Here is a 19,307-nt window from a genome sequence, read left to right on the forward strand (position 1 = left end):
TCTAGGTTTCTGTGTGATAGCTGACAAGGACGCAGCTAGAGGCAAGTACCACGCGTAGAAATCTCGAGTTCATAATCTGATTGTTGGTCACCACAGCTACACACCTTTATGACATAGTATGTAAATGGCTCGAGTCCAGATGCCACGGCTTGTCGTTCACCTCCAGTCGCGTTGGTCCACAAGGTATCGTTTCTACGTAAGAGAGACAAACGTTGAAATGTTAAAAATGCTTTTTTTTTAACAAAATTTATACAAAATGTTTGTCACGGTTGCATTTGGGAGGGGGTGGGGTGCATTTAAATTGAACACAACACAGTGAAGAATCCCCCAGTGGAGGAAGCTAACTTCGTTTGCTATGAACATGACATGGTCGAGGAGTTGAGAACTCTTTAACTTAAGTCTTAGATTTCCGCGCCATAAGAGCACACGATAATAAATATCTGCACACGTTTACTTACACGTAGATTTTGTACAATATAACAACTCCATTCGGCTCTGTTGGTGGATTCCAGCTCACACGGATCTCGGTGCTGCTTAGAGCGTACAATGCAGGTGGGCCGAATCCCTCGGGCACTAAAACAACAACAAAAAAACCAGCTAGTTACCAGCACATGAAAACCGCGAGCTCAACCATACCGGTAACGATAAACCAAGAAACAATTTTCCCAATTGCTGTTGGAATATCAGCACGCTTTCCAAAAGCACTTGTTCCCAGAATATATAGCCACACGACCAGCAACAAAACGTCGACATAAATTAGAAAAACGCTCAGGTAAAGGAGCGGGATCCCTTTCCAGATTTGTGTAAGGTTTGGTGCTTAATAATACCACATCAATGCTAATTCACCCTACACAATACTAATTACAATTGCTTCTCTTACTTCCATCCAAGGTTCTGATTTGGAAGCCATCACTCTTAAACCGGCCTGCTCCATTATCCAGTTCAACCTAACGAGGGAAACGAAATAAACGATGTGTAATCGTCACATTGTGCTTAACCTCTGAGACGCTTACATTTCTAAGTCAAAAGTGTCTTTGTATTCAACAGTGGAACTTTCGAGCGTTAGTCCTATCACCCTTAAATAAGAACTTATGATGTCAGCTTGCTGCAAAGCCATGTAATGTTAACTTATTAAAAAAAACCCTCTGGTCACCAAAACGTAAGGTCTTAAGTAGATGGAAAGAATTTGCCTAATATGAATATGACGGTGGAAGAGATGACCGAATTCCTACATGTCTTGGAGATACGCATTTTCGATGCCTTGACATTCCTAAACAAACAAGGTTAATTTAGAAGATTATTCTGATGGCACAACAGAAGAACAAGCTTACGTAAAATTTGTAAACAGTGTTGGCCTTGAGGTTTGTAGCCGTTGTACGAGTCTGGTCTCCGGGATACTTCCCCACACGACTCACAGGAGAGGACGGGGCCGACGTGTCTTCAATCTCTAAAATATATGATGCAACAGTACCACGGAGCTTCTGGATCCCAGGAGGCAACCACGTGACCAACACTGAGGTGTGATTCAGGGCAGTTCCATTGACAGTGGCGCCCGCCAGGGGAGGGGCAGGGCTTGTTCTGTAGGGTAGGGATGAGTTGCTAGTGGTGTTACCTTGCCCAGTAACCACTGTGACCTGGGAATGATGACAAAGTAAGAAAGTAAATATTTTTCACGGTCAACATTCTCCGAACTGTTTCCACTCAGTTGCTCTAAACTTCCTTGGGAGACTTCGCTATTTGGTCAAGAGGATCAGGTCCTTAAATATGCCTGCCGGTGGGAATTCATTACTAAAAGGCAAAGAACTTAGCAAAGCAGTTTACCTTGTATTGATGTAAGGAGAAGATTCCGAGGCCAGTATCAAGATACTCGGTAACTAAAGGCGTGCCTTGAAACACCTTTACAAACTCTGTGGGCTGAGTGATGTTATTTCCCACAAGGTCCTCCACTGTACTCCTCAAAAGCTCATACCGCAAGATAACCCCGTTAGGCCTGAGTGGTGCATCCCACCTAACGCGCAATGAAGTCTGGGACTCCGCCTCAGCTACTGGCGCGGGTTGCATTTCGGGCTTCGTAGGAAGCGTACGCACTTGAGCCGGCGAACTGCTTCCGCATCCTCCAATTGTGCATGCGCTAACAATGACATTGTACAGGATGTAGGGATCTAGTGACGTTACATTGACTTCAAACGGCGCGTTCGCATTGACAGTGGTGTTGCGTGAGGTTTGTTGGTCGTTGACTCTGATAATATAGTGCGTGACCACACCATTAGGAGTGCTGGGTCGTGTCCAGGCCACATGTAAAGCGTATGGACTGAGCGCTCGGACAGTAGGAGCTGCGATACCCTCAGGGTCTGGTGAAAAAAGACAGAAATGTCAGCTGATTGATGTAAGTAAACAAAGCAGTACGTAACCTCGGGCTTCGGTGGATCATGGGTTAAAAAAAGAAACGACTACTTGTGTCTTGTATCTAGGAATTCCATCAAAAGCTCGTCTTCCATTTCTCAATGTACTCCTCCCGCCAAGCAACATCATAAAATGCAAGCACAGCAGTTCTTACAAAAGACAAGGCCCTTGTTTTATTGACATTTTTCACCGATAGATTTAGGGTATATATATCAAAATGAGGTGGGTGGGTCTTGTGATTGGTTTGTCCGACGACGGACTCCTTTGACAGCTGGGCGTTCCAGCACAGGCCACCCGCTGACCTAAACCACTGTCAGTCTTACCTCCCTCGCCTGTAGTAACATTACTGTAAGGACTGGGCTCTCCAGGTCCACTGTTATAAGCAATTATGCGGTACTGATACGTAGTTATTGGCCGAGCTGTATTATCCACATAACGCCGTGGAAGAGAAGCGTTCACTTCAGCAACGTCGGACGGATTATCACTTCGCACCACGCGCCGCTGGATAAGATATTTCTGTAAGATGCCATTTGGTACAGAAGGTGGGTCCCATTCTATCACCACAGTCCTTCCAGACGTTGATGACAGCCTTGGTGCAGACAAACCTCGGGGACCTGCAAGTCATTGAAAGACGAAGAGCACATGCTCTTTAGATGGACACTCAACAAACATCTAGGAAGAGGAGTGCCTTCAAACTGTGAATTCATTTCATTGTCCGTGGATGTCCGAAATCAATTAGAAATTCAGGAAATAAAAGAGTTGTGCAATTTTGCAAAGTTGACTTTGCCGCTTACCGTGCCCAAATTCGCAATTAGCCAATCAGAAGCCGTGTCTACTGTCCTGATATCCTGCGATATCAAGTCACTGGCCTGATATGGCTTAGATATCATGATCACATGGCCGAATTTGGGTACGGTAAATACTTAATTGTACCTTTTTGGTACGCTTCGGCGGCATATCAGACTCGTTTGGTCGAACCATGGGTATTTTGGCTCGACCACGTCTCGCTAAAATATGAACCATGGTTTAACCAAACTCGCCTGATTAGGTATAAGAATTTGTCAAAGGATATTTAAAGAAACGAAAGGAATGCTTGTTGTAAAGAGGCCCTGGAAGAAATGGCCAGGACTGAACTGAATGTTTCCTGGGGTATTTTATAAGCATCAGACGGCCTCGAAAAGATCAAGATCTTTTATATTTATGCGTGTTTTCGTTAGGTTTGTTCATGTTTGACCAGTCGAGAATCAAATTAGTCTTGGACGAGGAGATATCAATGAAAGACTGATGATTGGCTTTGTGATTGGCTGAGGGGACTGGGAAGGTTACAAGTTATTTGTAAAAATTAATCAAACCCTTCCAAGTAGCTACAATGGGCGACAAAAGTAGTTGAGACACATTTAGAAAAAGACGCTTTTCGATATTTAACCTCTTATTCTCTTTCATTTACATCTAGCGTTAATTCTCTGATATTCCCGGCCCCCCAATTCGATGTTGTGTAGCTGCTGTGGTCTGTGCAGTCTTAAAAATAGTCAAATCAACATTGTTTAGGGAAAGAGGGGGGAGGGGGGGGGGGGGGTGATGTTTCCAAGACGCTCGAAAATCAAATTTAACTGCGAAGTGTCTCAACAGCTATGTCGTTCATTGTAAGTATGATATCCTTCGCTGTAAAACGCCGGAATCTGTAATTAAATAACAGAAACACATCCAAACTCGTACCAGATTCCAGAGTCCTTTGCGGGGCTGAGTCAGAGCTGTTACTGCAGCCGACCTCTGTACACACACCCAGCTTGAAAACGTAGACAGAGAAGGGTTGGAGACCAGATGCAACATAGCTTGTAACGTTTCCCATGACTCTCTGGATCTCAGTGCCATTCTGATAGATGATGTAACGCAGCAGCACACCATTGGGTTCTGCTGGTGGGTCCCAGACCACCGTTACAGAAGTTGAAGTCACGTTCCTAAATAATGGTGGATCCGGAGAGCTGGGAACTAGACAAAAATGAACAGAAGGTCACAATATATTTGAGTTACAATAATTTTAAGAAAAAATTATTCCCTGATACTAGAAACTTACCATCTTCAAGGGTCGTAACCTGAGTCCCCTCACTAAAGCCAGACCCTGCGGCAGTAGTGGCATTCACGCGGAATTCGTAGACCGTGAAAGGCTGGAGGTTAGTTACTGTAAAACTAAATCCCATTCCACTGAAAAGAAGAGTTTCAGCCCCGTCGGTTTTCTGAATCAGTCCATAGCCAGCTACAATTCCATTAGGCAACGCGGGCTGTTCCCACGTGACATGTACCGAAGTTGAATTCAACACAGTGACGTTGGGCGCTTTCAAACCATCGGGGACTGGAATTGAAGTAGATTAAAAACAATTTTAAAAAAATTAAATCGTGTCTACTTCTAACGAAGGCGGCCTTATGCGGGGAACCGCACAATTAAGATTGATGACTAAAGAAGAGAGAGAGAGATAAACTTTTTATTTTCTCACTGGGCACCGTCCATTGAAAATAATTAACAATACTGGATAATCATCTTTGCTCCTTCTTTATCGATTACTACCCCTTATCATTGTTCTTTTTTCACCTTGGTTAAGTAGTATTTAGATATTTGTCAGTTCAATCCATTTGAAAATTATTTCTTCACTGCAGTAAAATGTCTTTAACTTCTATCCACGATTAACGCGGACTGATCTTAAAAAATCCAAGTACGAAGCTAATTGAACATCCTCTCCCTCCACCAATCATAACTCGCTGAGGGTGGACGTTCGTTGACATGGATTAAAATTCGTTGATTTAATTCCGCGGTTTTAAAAGTACTGATTACGTGGTACTATTGTTGCGTGTCTGCTTAAGTTGAACGGCAGAACCCCAGGTTCTAATGCCAGTGAAGAAAATTTTCACTCGGGACCGCGACTTGCAGATATTTTGGCGTCCAACACAGGCCAAATTTTCTTCCTAAGAAAAGGCTTTACATCACTTTTGATCACTTCTACATGTCTACTTGAGCTGACAGTGCACAACAACTTACCTCCTTCAGGGGTGGAGTTAGTGACATTGTTACTTAGAACAAAGCCAACAGAATTGGACGCGTTGACCCAGAATGTGTAAGTAGTATAGGGAAGAAGGCCATTGTAGATGAAATCCTTTTCGGCTTCCTCGACAGAAATGGCAGTCTCCACGCGTTCCTCAGTTTCTAACTCAACAGAACCCTGCACAATGAATCTACCATAAACCATCAAGTTGTAGAACAGCCTTCCGTTAGGCACTGCCACGCGTGTCCACCGAGCGTTAACCGCTGTAGCATTACGGATGTTTGTCGACAGAGTCACTGTACCATTCGGTGCAATATCTTGAGTGAAAGCCACCGCTAACGCGCCGTAGGCGCAGCCTTGCGCCGTGCACGCTCGAACGCGGAACGTATGACGGCTGTACGGTGCAAAGCCTCTTGCTGTGTGGTTCGTGAGCTGGGTTACATTCAACACTGGGTCTGTTATGGAGTCTTGGTACAGTTCATAGCGCGTGATGACTCCGTTTGGTTTATCTGGCGGTAGCATGATGACAGATAAAGCGTATGGACTGTCAGCGACCACAATGGGAGCTGGGATATCATCCGGGACATCCTCGTGCGTTGTTACCTGTGTCGCATTACTAAATGTCCCGCCGCCTCCGGTGAACGGACGTACTCGAACGTAATACAATGTCCCTGCTGTGAGATTTCCGATAACAGTGTTAAACACATTTGGAGTGGCATTGAATTTTGAGACATACGCACTCAAAACATCGCTGGTGGCGAACAGGATTTCGTAACGTACAATTGACCCATTGAGGATTGTTGGAACTTCCCAAGATACTTCAACTTCGGTTCTTCCGCGCACCAATACCTCTGGGGCCTTTACTCCCTCCGGGGGCAACTCGCCGGTTCTTATCCGGACCACCGGTCCTTGAGCACAGCCGATTCGCGTGCAGGCAGTTAGCTGTAGTGCGTACTCGGTGTAAGCCCACAAGCCTTGGATTGTAAAGTTGTTACTTGTTCCGCTGTACACCACTTGTCCATCCAGTGTTAGATTATACTGAGTTATTATGCCATTAGGCTGCCCAGGCTCGGTCCAGTGCACCTCAAGCTCCTTTGGACGACGGACAGCTGTAGCGCCTGGGACACCGTCCGGAACTACGAAAGTAATAAAAGATGAAATAAATGCAAATTGAATTGGACGAAAAAGAAGCCAAAGTAAATTTTCCAATTTAAGCAATTGGAAAGAAGAAGCCTGAAAAGAATCAGGACTTCAACGGGATTCGAACCCGTAACCTCCGCGATACCGTTGCGATGCTCTATCAACTATGCTATGAGGCCACACATAGCTCAGTTGGTAGAGCATCGCACCGGTATCGCGGAGGTTACGGGTTCGAATCCCGTTGAAGTCCTAATTTTCTTCAGGCTTCTTCTTTCCAGTTGCTTAAATTGGAAAATTTACTGCGATGATCATTCTTCACTTTCATCTACAATCGCAGTTCAAATATGAATTATTTAATATATACTTCACATCAAAAAAGAAGCCACTCGGAGATAGAATCTAAACCAAGTTAACTTCGCGGACCGTAGCCTGCCTTGCACGCGTCTTTGCTTGGAGACTGTAGGTTAGTTTCGTTCGCGTATTTGGCCGCCACTTTGCAACGCAAAAATAATTATTCATGTCTGGCATCCTCTGTTTTCAAAATCCAAGGTGACGGCGGCGCGCGACCATGCTCGTTCAAAAACACGCCCGCAGTGCAGGGTAAGCAAATAGTACTAACAAAAACATGAGCAAAATAAAATACCTGATTCTTGAGTGGTTACATTTTTACCAGGCCCCACTGCACTTCCCCCGACCGTGAAGGCCTGGATCCTAATTTCATACGTGGTGTAAGGTTGAAGCGCTGTGATGGTAGTGTTAAGAACACTTGTGTCTGTGATGACTGTTTCATCAGGTGTTGACTGTGGGGGGTGTACACGGTACGAAAGTATCCTGTACTCTGAGATGACTCCGTTCGGTCGCCCAGGTGGTGTCCAGACTACTCTCACTGTTTTGCCGCCCGGCAGAGGCATCAATTGTGCAGGGGCTTGGAGACCAGCGGGAGCTTTTTGGGAACGAAGATAAAGTAAGATTTGAGTTTTTCAGGGGTAAATTTGCGCCTCTCTCTATAGAAAGTTAGGTTAAATTCCAAAACAATTTGTCGATGAAGTTTCTTAGGGCTGAATATGCGATTTAAACACAGTCCACAGTTGGTGAGACCGAGTTTCTGGTTGAATTGCGGTTTACACAGGACTGTAAGCACCACTATAATATCACTGTTGTTACTGTCTAGACACGTACGGTTGGTTTAGATCTCGGCTTTCTTAGAAGCATTCAGAAGTAACTTGCCATAGTCGCGCCTAAAAGGTCATTCAATCTCTTACCTCCCTGGCCACTGCGAGAAGCAATCCAGGCACTTTTAGCTGAGCCTATAGTTCCAACATGATAACTGTCCACACGGTACAGGTAATCTAATGCCAGATAAAAGAAACAGTTAATGTCTAAACGTACAGAAGTGTTATTCGCTCTTGGTTCAACGTTGATTCCCTCAACCCCCTACCCTACCTCCGCCCCAGATTATGGCCATTGATTTCCCAATAGACCAATTTCGATATATTAAAATTCAGCCCAAAACAATAGACGTCAGTACGAGGCTCTGGGGAATAACTACAGAGTTTGTGGGGTTTATTCCTCAGAGCCTCGTGCTGAGGTTTACTGTGTTAAGCTGAATTTTAATGTATCAAAATTGGTCTATTTACCTTTCGCACGTCTTTGTTAGTCCCGGGGGTGTGGGGTGGGGGGTGGGGATGGATACCGCCATTTGTCCAGAACAGTTGTACAGAATCAACTCATTATCGTCGAGAAAACACCATATTTCACCACATTTCACCATGTTCATTTTCGAAATAATGCACTGCAACATCATCGGGCAAATGATTTTCCTCATTTCGTTAAGTGACATTTTGGTGTCTAGAACGTCATCTTGACCTTTCATTTTAAGGAAAGAAAAACGAACAATAACAGGTTGCACCACACTCAAATAAATAAAACTGATAACATCTAATTACGAGAAAATCAAGCTGAAACTGATAGTACCTCGAAATTACATCAGTATAAACAAGGAAAACAAATCTGAGACGATCTTTCTGCAAAACTTACCAGTGAATACATCCGCTGAAGAGTCATTAAACATCTCGGTCTTTCCAGAGTACACGACAGAGCTATTGAAAGGAAAACATTCTCCCACTTGGCTGCTGACCGCTACTGTCGACTCAGGAAGACAGCCGTCAAGGTCAGTATTGTGCATAGTAGTGACGGTGTTAGGGTAATCGATGTCTTTCGCAGTAGACTGAACCATCATACAACCACCAAATGACGACTCCACATTCACTCCAGCCTGCTGGGCAAATGTCTCGACCGGGGAACCCCACGGGACCCCGCCTATGTAAAAAATGGACTGTATTACCATGTTGGTGATACCGCGTCCAGAACCAGTGTTGGTATCAACAGTGACCGTTAAATTCCCAAGGAAATTAGTTACAGCCACGTTGTGCCATCTTCCGTCACAAATTTCACCAGATAAGGGTGAAACAGTGAACGAGTCTTGCACACTCGACGTAACGTACTTGATTTCGACCTGGTTTTGTGCAAACTGAATAGCAAACGTTGTTGTTGGTCCATGTGCGAATAGAAGCAACCCCGAGGACAACTGAGTGCGGAAAATTAATGTAAAGCTAAATATGTCGCTGGTGAGGATGCCCGCCTTTGCTGAATCTATGGCAACATAGCCACCTCCCCTGAGTAACATGGCATTCTTCTTGTCTCTTGCTGGACAGCCATTACGCTGAGGTTCGACGCTGACGGCTTCCAACGCAGAAGTCCAGTCTAGCTGACGCGAATCTGACGTGATTCCACGTAGGCAACCAATGAAACTGATCCTTTTTAAGAAAGCATTATCCGTGTCTGGCCTCAGAAGTCTGAAGGTAGAAGGGAGGCCCCCGATGTACACTCCTGTGTTTGTCGAAATCACTGTCGCCGTTCCGGGGCTGTCCTGACTCGCCTGGTAACCATCGACTGTTAGGGTACCACGACGACTAACACGTTTTATTTTCAACTGATGCCACTCGCCATCGTCGAAACGAACTGATTGACTGATCGTGAAGGCGGCCGCGCCATCTTGGCAATCAAATATCAACCAGGGTTTACCGTCACGCAATTCGACTGCCAACATGTCCGTCTGGGAGCCATCCGATACCAAGAACAGCAACAGTCCAGATGCATACTGGGTACGGAACCAGAACTGAATATCGTTGCTAGCACCAGGTCTAACGAAGTCAGATGGAAACTTGTAATATCCAAGGCCTGGGAAGTGTACTCCGGCGGACACTAATGGAGGCGGGAAGTACAGTGCGGAGTAGGCTCGGCTCAGGTTGTAACTCGGCGGCAAAGGACCGTTAGGAGTCTGAGGCTGGGACCATTTTAGGTACACTGCGGATGAATCAACTGAGAGCACCGTGGGTTGCCCTTGTCCCTCGGGAGCTAAAAGAAAGAAAGCAACAACGCAAACACCATAGTCAGACGGTGGTTAGTAACAGCATTATCAATTTCTGTGAACAAGGAAAGCTCAGCGAATATTCTTCTCAACAACAGCTTTAAAAATTAAAAGTTACCCTCCTTGTGCCTGGAGGAAATTATCCTAAGCCTATCTCAGTCAACGTGCTGAGCTCATTTCTAACGTTGATTTTTATTAAAAAAATACATCATGCATGTTTTTTTCTTTCAAGGATGGAATCTAGGATTGGGTTATGCTTTAAACTTTAGAGGGTTTGGTTTAGATGTCTCAACCTTTTAGAGGGCTTTGCTTTCTATTGCTTGCTAACCTGGCCTTCGGAAAAATTAAATTCTATTATTGTTGTTTTAAATGGAGCGATCACTGGAGCGAGAATAAAGCATAAATGGAATATTGTGTATAACATACCCGCAGGTAGTGTCCGCGCAAGGGCTTCTGGGCTATGTCCTGAGCAAGCGAAGCTGTTACAAGCTTTGACAGTGAATTTATATTCTGTGTATGGCGTCAGCTCAGCAACCACGCCTTGCCGCTGGGGCCCATTCACCTCTGCAGCCCTCACGGCAGTCGGACTTGAAGGAGGCTGGTACTTGTATACAATGTAGCGAGTAATGACACCTTGTGGGGTCTGGGGAGGACTCCAGGAAACAACCACTGAACTACTGTTGAAGGGACTGGCGCGGACGTTCATGGTATTTTCACCCAGTGGAGCTAAAATGTTAAAAAGAAAACATCGTTATACAGTCACTTACAATATCAGCCTTCTCTAATCAACTATTTTGGAATATTTTTTTCTATGAGAAGTTAGTCCGAAAGTTTTAAATGAATTTTTGACATTAATTTGTCAAGTGTTGGGAATAGTACATATCACAACTCAAATCTGTCTGCGAAGCTGAAAGTCCAAAATAGCTACGTATCCAGCAACTCTGTATTTTGCGTTATCTTATCATTAACGTTTTCAACATGGCGGATTTGCCGCGAAAAAGAAAGTAGTTCGCAGCGTCAAGTGAAAAGTTACTGAAGTATCTGTCAGTCGAATTGAAGATACTATGACTAGCCCTTGGAAACTGATTGGTCAGTTTAGTCGAAATGTATTGGCTTTATCAAATAAACAACAAGAAGACTTACTTCCTTCACCGGTTTTATGACGTATCCATTCACTCGCTCTGTCACCTCGGACCTGCGCAGTGTATGTACGTACCATGAACTCGTACTCTGTGAACGGCATCAGTCCCGTCACGTTTGTTTTCCTGAAGTTAATTTGATTCGAGTCATGCGCAGGATTGCTGTTAAACTTCAACACTGCGCCGCTAGTGAAAGGCGCTGCGCGCATGTACAACTCATAACGTAGAATCCTTCCGTTTGGTTCCGGTGGCTCGTCCCATTCCACCGTCACAGCTTTCCCACCCGGAAGTGACGTCACATTTGGTGGCGGCTGGAAATCCGGGAGTGTTGGTAGCGTCAAGATGGTTGTTACATTACTTCGAGTGCATCCACCATTTGTGCACGCCTCAACCGTGAAGTTATACACGGTGTAGGGTCTGAGGTCGCCTAGCTTACATGTAAAAATAATACCGCGGCAATTTACAACTTCGGCTGCATTTCTACTACTAGTAGATATCAAGCGATATTCAATGATGCGTCCGTTCGCTACAATTGGGGCCTGCCATGAGGCAGTGGCGTTTCTTGGTAGGATATCTGTGATAACCGGGGCAGAGACGCCATCCGGAGCATCTTGAAAAGTGCGGTAAACCTTGCCATCGTCCAAGCTTCTAGTCTGACCCGACGCTGTGTACGCAATGATGTAATAATGATACACAGTGTCAGGAGTGAGAGAAGAGTCATTGTATGTTTGGTTTAACCCGCTATAAACCAAGCTTCCATTTCTGTACAGCTCGTATCGTAACATAATGCCGTTAGGGTTGTCAGGCGGAGACCATGTCAACATCATAGCACGAGAAGACAGGACTGTCACGAATGGTGCAGGCTGTTCCGATGGCGCTGAAATAAAAAGCAACACAAGGTTTAGTGTCACCTTGTATCGAGAGATAGAAAGATCAGTTTTCCTTACCGATTTCCATACATCGTTTCTAATGTTAGTTGCGACAATTTCGTAGTGCATTAACGACGTCCCCTTGTTGAATTTTTTTCTTTCATATCTACGACTTCATAGCGACAAAGAACTACAATAAAGGCTTTTTAATTCTGTCACAAAATAACCATGCAAAATGAAAACAACAATAATTGGAAAGGTAAAATAAGGCCATCAGGGCCATCTTCTTGAGGAAGCGAAGCTATGTTGGTTCTCGCCTGGGTAACCGGGTTGCAGTGTTTAATATTAGGATGTGATTTCTAACTTCTCACATAAACACACTGAAATTTTTACAAAGAAAACAATGATGAGACCAGATATCGGAAATCCTGCGGTTGACCGGGTCCGTATAATTAAAGAGGTCCTACTAACTATCTTAAGTTAGTCGTTACGATACTTCTCCTAATTCCAATTCAATACATACCTCCACTGCAGCCATATTTGTTGTTCTGTTGCAGATTAACGGTGCCGTTTTTACACTGATCACACTTATCACCTTTCACGTTGTCTTTACACTGGCATTCTCCTCTTTCATTGCACTGATTGGTTAGACTGCCTGCTGCGTTGCAGTTACAAGGTGTACAGCTAGCAGAATAAAAATTATTACACACATTAATACGTTTTATAACTAGAGAAAGGCAAAAAAAACCTTACATGGTTGCAATCCAATAATAAAAATTGCTGTTTATTAATTGTTGATATCGCACGGCAAGTTAGTCTGGAAGGCGAAACCAGGGCTCGGAATAAAAAAAAAAAAAAAACTTGACTTCCAGCCTGCCCTTCGGACAATTAGCTGTCAAATTGTGCTCCCCCCGGGCAAGTCTCGATTGCTGATCCGTTGTCCAATCAGGCAAGTGCGAATGAAAAGTTACTTGTCCGGCAGGAATATCGACTTCTCCCGAATGACCGGACGGCACTTTTTTCGAGCCCTGGAAACATTTATTTAAAACGACAAAAAATAAGATGAAACCTCCATACTTGCCTCCTCCCCTTGATGAGAATAGCTGCACAACATTAAAGTCAAATAAAGTCAAAGCGAACATTCAAAACATCCCTTGAATGAGACACTCATTTTGGCGGGTAAAAATTGGAAGCCGTCGGCGCGAGTATTCTTGTGAAGTTTGTCATAAGTGGCAAAAAGAAGTTCTCGTTTTGGTAGATAAATGCATACTTTTACAAGCACGAAGTGACAGAACTACCCTTAAGTAACTTCACTTGTACTCATATATTTTACTCACCTTCCAGTAGTTATAAAACCATAGTAACCATCAATGCATCTGTCACATTGCCGTCCAGTAATATTTGCCTTACACATGCACTGACCGGTATCGTTACAGTTTCTTCCGACAGACCCAACGGAGTTACACTGACATTGTACACAGCCTTGTCCTGTAGGATTCCAATAATATTCAGCGACACAAGAGTCACAGCGTAGACCAGAAACACTGGACAGACAAAAGCATTGGCCATTACTGGAACACTGGAGTTCATCTAGGGAAAGAAGAACAAGGGTTAAGTCGGAGGCTATGCACTCAATGGCTACAATACCGCTAAGAAGAAATGAAACTTATTATACAGTCACGTACTTCCCCTGGCCATGAGCTTACTAGCCCGATAAAACATCATGATATGGAGCTTAATTAAGCAACGACGTCGAGGGCAACGCCTTGTAAAAATGAATTTACGGTATATTTTACCAGCAAAATTCGTAATTGTCTAGATCTCTTCAGTACGCCAATGGCTCTAAAAACGTGCTCAGGCTAAATATGCAATGACAGTGTTCAATTCCAAATGGAAATACAAAAATTTAGCTGACATTTCATGTTGCTGTTTTGTGAAAGGAAGGCTAAGAAATGTACCAAGATTTATAACGCACGTGCACAGCCATTGTTCTGCTTTTTTTCTTTACCTTGAAACGTTTTCTCCATTCTGACGGTACCAAGGTTCAGGTAAAAGAATTTTAAAAAATTGTTGTACGCCTCAAACGTACAACAAGGTTTAAACGCTGAAGTTACAAGTTACATTAACGTTTAAGTAACTTACAGCACAATCAGAAATGTGGTTTGGGTCACAATGCTTTCTTTTATACAAAATATTCTGAATAATGCTAACAGTTAGAAAATGCTGTAAATCAAAACATTAAAACAGAAAAAAATAATGACGAGTTCATTCAATGGCAAAAAGGGTTCCAACATTGTAGGAACGCGCAGTGTTTTACCCGTCGGTCCACACTACAACACTTGGAAACGCAATCTGGTTTCCAATGGTCCGTTTTGGATCCGCATCAAGCCCGTTCGGTTACTGCTGACCGAAAACGCGCGGGCTCTAGGGAAGAGATTGTCGTTGGTCATTTCCGCAGGTGACGTGATGTCAGTGTTTTCCACAGGCCCCGTTTTCACTGTTCACTCCAATATAATAGGGCTCCGTTTTTAACTGTCTCCACTCTGGACAGCGCGTTTACGATGAAAATGATAAGCGTCAGCGATCGTATTATGTTGATGGTAGGCGAAAACCAATATTCAAACGAAATCGCATAATTATAGACAGGGTTTTAATTAAAATATTAAGTCACGGGCGAATAGGAAAGAAAAAGAAGGCAACTAGACAGAGCTTTCCTTTTTAAGTTATCCGGTTTGCGTTTTATCAGGACGCTCAATTTAACAGTGGTCATTTTAGTTTTAAACCAACTTAGGGTATCAAATTCAATGACACGAATTTTAAAACGGCAACCATCACTCCCTTCACTTTTAGATGGAACGTTCCCTACAGTGGGGGAGGGGAGCGCACGGTCACACTCCTCATTTGTTAAACCATTTTGATAGTGATCATGCACAAAGTTTACGATTGCAGGAGTTGTAATTTCTTTAAGCTTGCGAGACTTCACTTCATAAGTGTTTCATAAATACATGTAGGACACCTCCCGCATGTTTGATCATTAGCCTGTGTGTGATTCATTCTTACCTGGTCTCTTCGTGTCGCCATCTCTAGTTCCTTTTGGAAAGCAGTTACAAGGTTGACATCCATTAGGATTTGTTTGGTTCAGACCATATGTCCCCAGCTTACACTGATTACACCTCTGACCAACCACCAGCGGCTTACAAGTACAGTTTCCAGACTGCTGCTCACACTGTCCCGATCCCCCCGCAGTTCCTTTGATGTCACATGCACACTGGACACAGCCCTGAGGGTTGCTCTGTGATAGATTATAAAAGCCTTGTTTACATTGATCGCAGTTGTTGCCTTCCACATTAAGCTTACAGTCACAGCGGCCAGTATTTTTGTCACACTTGTTCAAGAGTGACGGTTGAGTTCCGGCAGCAGAACAGTTGCATGATGAACAACCATTTTGTGTAAGGCTGTGGTATCCATCTTCACACTGATCGCATTTCCTTCCAATTGAACCTGGCTTGCAAGAACACTGTCCTGAAACCGCGTTACACGTGTTTACATTCCCAACTGTTGTTCCAAATGGATCACAGTCACATGTTTTGCAGCCTAAAGGCTCCACACCCGACAGCCCCCAGTATCCAGGCATACAGGTGTCACACTTTGTACCTGTCACTCTGTCTTTACAGTCACACTGCCCTGTTGTTGCGTGACATGAAATGTTCCGGTTTTTGGTGCCATCCAGTACGCATCCACACGCAACACAGCCAGTTGCGTGACTTGCTTTGAGGTCAAAGTAGCCATCCTCACAGGCATCACATTGACGACCTTGGGTGTTGGCTTTACATTCACACTGACCAGCTAGGACATTTGAATCCGAATCATCCTAGATGTTAAGAAGATTAAAATGAAAAAGAGGACATGCTGGATGTACTCATGACATTAAAGGAGCTCAGTCACAGTATTTTGAGTTATTTTGGCCACGTACAAAATTACCTTTAAATTGAAGGACACCTGAAAACAGCAGTTCACTAAGATACATGTAGAAAAAGACTAAGGAGATAATAAACCATAAAGGAACAAGGATGGACAAGGATGGAGAAGATTAACACGGATTACAAACGACGAACTTGAAAATTTTACGCTAAACTTTTCAAGATGAGTAAACCGTGACATTGCTCCTTTAACTAAGTAAATACTTAGATACATGCGACACTAATTGTCGCACAACAGTGTTTTCCAGTAGGACAGTGTGTGTCCAAGCTACATCGTAGAACCGATCCCATAAAACCTCCTGTCTTAGTAGAAGAAGTACTGTAGTGAGATCTACATGTAACTTCCCCTACCCTACTGAGTAATGCACTAACCTTAACACAATTCAACTTTCCAGACTGAACCCCAGGCCTCTCACATCCACAGGGTGAGCACACATCAGGCGACTTAAGACTCTTGCCAGACTCCCTGTAGAATCTTTCCTTGCATGCCTCACAGAATCGGCCTGTGGTGTTGTGCTGACAGTCGATACACACGCCTCCACCTCCCTGGGTACGTGAGTTGGGACTGGTGTCCAGAGATTGATTGTAAACACAACTGCTGGCATGCTCGTTACACTCACACTTCACGCAGGGGTATGAGTCATCTTGGTCTCCTCGTTGGAATGGTTTGTTATTGTACAAAGGCTTGCATCGATTACACTGAAAGTTAAATGATAAATTTTACATACAGTTTGAAAGTATACATAGAGTGCATAAATATCTTGTGTTGTTTTAGAAAAGTTCCATACCACTTTCATGAGAATTTGTTTGTTTGCCTCCACCCCCCGCCCCCCACTCCCAACTCCGTGTTGAATTTTTAGACCCCCCTCCCCCTTGGAATTTTTGATAACCTTCCTTGGGCTGAACATGGATATTTCCTGAAACCAAGCAATAAAAAGAAATATTTAATACATATCAACACAAGCCAAACACACTTACAGTTTCCCCTTCAGTGTTAGTTGAAGAGTGACAGTCACAGACACAATGCCCTGGGTGTGTAGCATTCCCTTCAATGAAGCGGATGGATGAGGCATGTCCAAAACACTCACACCTAAAGAGGCAACAAAATATAAAATGTCCTGGATAGTCCTCTTTAATAATGCTCTTAACGCATTTTAATGCTTCATTTATAGCGTTATTGGGCAGCTAACTTTTTGTTTTTAATATTAAATAGGAATTTGTATTTCAAAACTTCCCTTTTATTTACCTTTCTAAATCTTTAGTTTTACACGGTCCCACAAGCTGTTGCTCAGCTTTAAATTTTACTGTGTATAAATAGAGTTGATTGATTGATTGACTTTCCACCACAGGATAATCAGGCTAATTACATACATTATTTAGAATATAGTGAACATGTGTTGGTGTGCTAACCTGCCAGTGACAAGAACTCTCTCCAAGCCATAATATTTATGTTGAGGATTCTGTACCAGAGTGTGATTGTGGAAGCGAAATTTGACATGGGTGGCTTTTAAGAACTGCAGCAGACTTTCTGAGCAGTACAGGTTGCTGCAACCTTGACCAAAAGGCCGCACGGGAATATTGGAACCTTGGGGTGGCGGATATTCTGTCTGAAAAGTAAGCACCTCTCGGCTGGATAGCAATGGCCTGTAATAAAATAAAATGTAACATCATTGTTGAAAACAAATGGACTTGAAATAAATGTACAGTGTAGTAGGGTTTGACACAATTATATGACAAAACTTACTCAAGAGTTCAGATATTACAAAACATGAAAAAAATATGGGAAGCACAGTTCAGGAGTAGGGAGAATTACTTAAGTCAAGAATAACTGAAATTAGTAGCCACTCTGTGTTCTATTAGAAATCTGCAAATCTGATTGGTACAGTCATCGCTCTCCATTCACTGATAGGCATTATGATCCTGTGCACTCTGCACTTAAAACTGAAAATTATTGCTAAAGAGTGATAGTCAACTTGGCTGTGCCTCATTGACTATTCACTCATAGAAAACTTCGGCTCCTAGTCTAATTGTTCAATAGTTGACATACAGAGGTTAAACTGACAAAGGTTTTTCAATGACTCTTTAGATAAAAGAACTCACTTGAGATATTGGACACAATTGACCGAGTCAGGTTGTGTAAGAGGACCGTTGTTTTGTAAGCTAAATGAAGAAACACAGTCTTCAGCAAAATACTGCCAAGGATGGAAAGTTCTTCCATTGTCTGTTGATCGTAAGATTTCCAGTCCCCCTGGCACTGGTCCATAGAATGTCAAAACAATGTAGAAGACCTAGAAAACAAAACAAACTCTGTTGTCATCTAACAAGCTATTTATAGCCTGTGGTACATTACGAAACATCAAATTTACAGAGACTGTAAAAAATGGTAGTCTGTCTACACATTAAAATTTAAGAATTTGGTGTTTTATACTGATGAGAAAGAGATCTAAAAGTTGTTATTCTGTATCTGATCTCAGGTCTTTTTTTCCCACTCACTGAAGGTTTCTTTTTACTTATATTAGTAAATTATAAATTAAAATTATAACTTACAATATTTAGTATTAACCATTACTAACTATTACTGTCATAAGGAATTTTTTCTCAACAGCAAGCACATGTACAGGGGTTTGGAAAATCGTCACAAAACATTTTATGACATATTTAATTTAATTAATAATTCCACACGTGAATTTTGCAACAATTTCCTTTAAAATGCGCGGTCTTGATATAACCCCCACACAACTCTGCTTACAATAGTTAAAGTACAGCCTCATGATTTAATATTAAAGGTGACACGGTGATGTCATACATGTTTCACTAATCAGGAGCCTCAGTATTTGAAAATGACAAAAAAAGTACATTACCTGCAAACCTGAATAAGACAAATTGATGTCAATGGTTACACTATTTGTGATCTCAGACAGCCAGAAACTTAGGGTGTCACCATCAGTAGCAAACTCAATTGGGTGTGCTGTGTCTGCTAGGCGGGATACAGTATCGAGATCTCCTTCTAAGTTTTTCAGACACTTAGCTGGTTCGGCAACATTTATTTTTGGATGAGTAGGTGGACAACGGCAACTACTAGCAACATATGCAAATGGGAGCACACCAGTAAATGCCTCTATTGCTTCCCTGAAAAAATATTGCAATATGTTAATTTCATTACCTACAACAAAGTCAATAAGCTATTTCCAAGTTGCTATACAGTCGAACCTCGATTATCCCGACTCGTCGGGACCTCGGTAAATAGTCCGGATAATTGAGAGTCCGGATAATCGAAAGCATGTTTATTAATGAGATAGAAATGTAAACAA

At 43.0% G+C, this 19,307-nt stretch overlaps 1 protein-coding gene across 2 annotated transcripts in view; it reads right to left on the reverse strand.

Annotated features, from left to right (window-relative positions):
• Positions 1–19,307, reverse strand: part of LOC145485856 (usherin-like) — a 37,679-nt gene that overhangs the window by 12,865 nt on the left and 5,507 nt on the right. For both annotated transcript variants that reach the window (XM_081464504.1, XM_081464503.1), the window contains exons 4-25: positions 18,858–19,125; positions 18,097–18,284; positions 17,407–17,640; positions 16,975–17,086; positions 16,369–16,695; positions 15,077–15,887; positions 13,354–13,606; positions 12,540–12,700; positions 11,152–12,024; positions 10,435–10,734; positions 8,616–9,995; positions 7,841–7,927; positions 7,222–7,521; positions 5,435–6,574; positions 4,478–4,753; positions 4,120–4,392; positions 2,727–3,017; positions 1,822–2,351; positions 1,332–1,634; positions 881–947; positions 459–573; positions 105–192 (exon numbers count right to left, since the gene is read on the reverse strand). In XM_081464504.1, the coding sequence (XP_081320630.1) occupies positions 105–192; positions 459–573; positions 881–947; positions 1,332–1,634; positions 1,822–2,351; positions 2,727–3,017; positions 4,120–4,392; positions 4,478–4,753; positions 5,435–6,574; positions 7,222–7,521; positions 7,841–7,927; positions 8,616–9,995; positions 10,435–10,734; positions 11,152–12,024; positions 12,540–12,700; positions 13,354–13,606; positions 15,077–15,887; positions 16,369–16,695; positions 16,975–17,086; positions 17,407–17,640; positions 18,097–18,284; positions 18,858–19,125 (8,377 nt within the window). The remainder of the gene's footprint in view (positions 1–104; positions 193–458; positions 574–880; positions 948–1,331; positions 1,635–1,821; positions 2,352–2,726; positions 3,018–4,119; positions 4,393–4,477; positions 4,754–5,434; positions 6,575–7,221; positions 7,522–7,840; positions 7,928–8,615; positions 9,996–10,434; positions 10,735–11,151; positions 12,025–12,539; positions 12,701–13,353; positions 13,607–15,076; positions 15,888–16,368; positions 16,696–16,974; positions 17,087–17,406; positions 17,641–18,096; positions 18,285–18,857; positions 19,126–19,307) is intronic.

This window comes from Orbicella franksi, chromosome 4 (genome assembly GCF_964199315.1).
Source record: "Orbicella franksi chromosome 4, jaOrbFran1.1, whole genome shotgun sequence".
Lineage (NCBI taxonomy): Eukaryota > Metazoa > Cnidaria > Anthozoa > Scleractinia > Merulinidae > Orbicella > Orbicella franksi.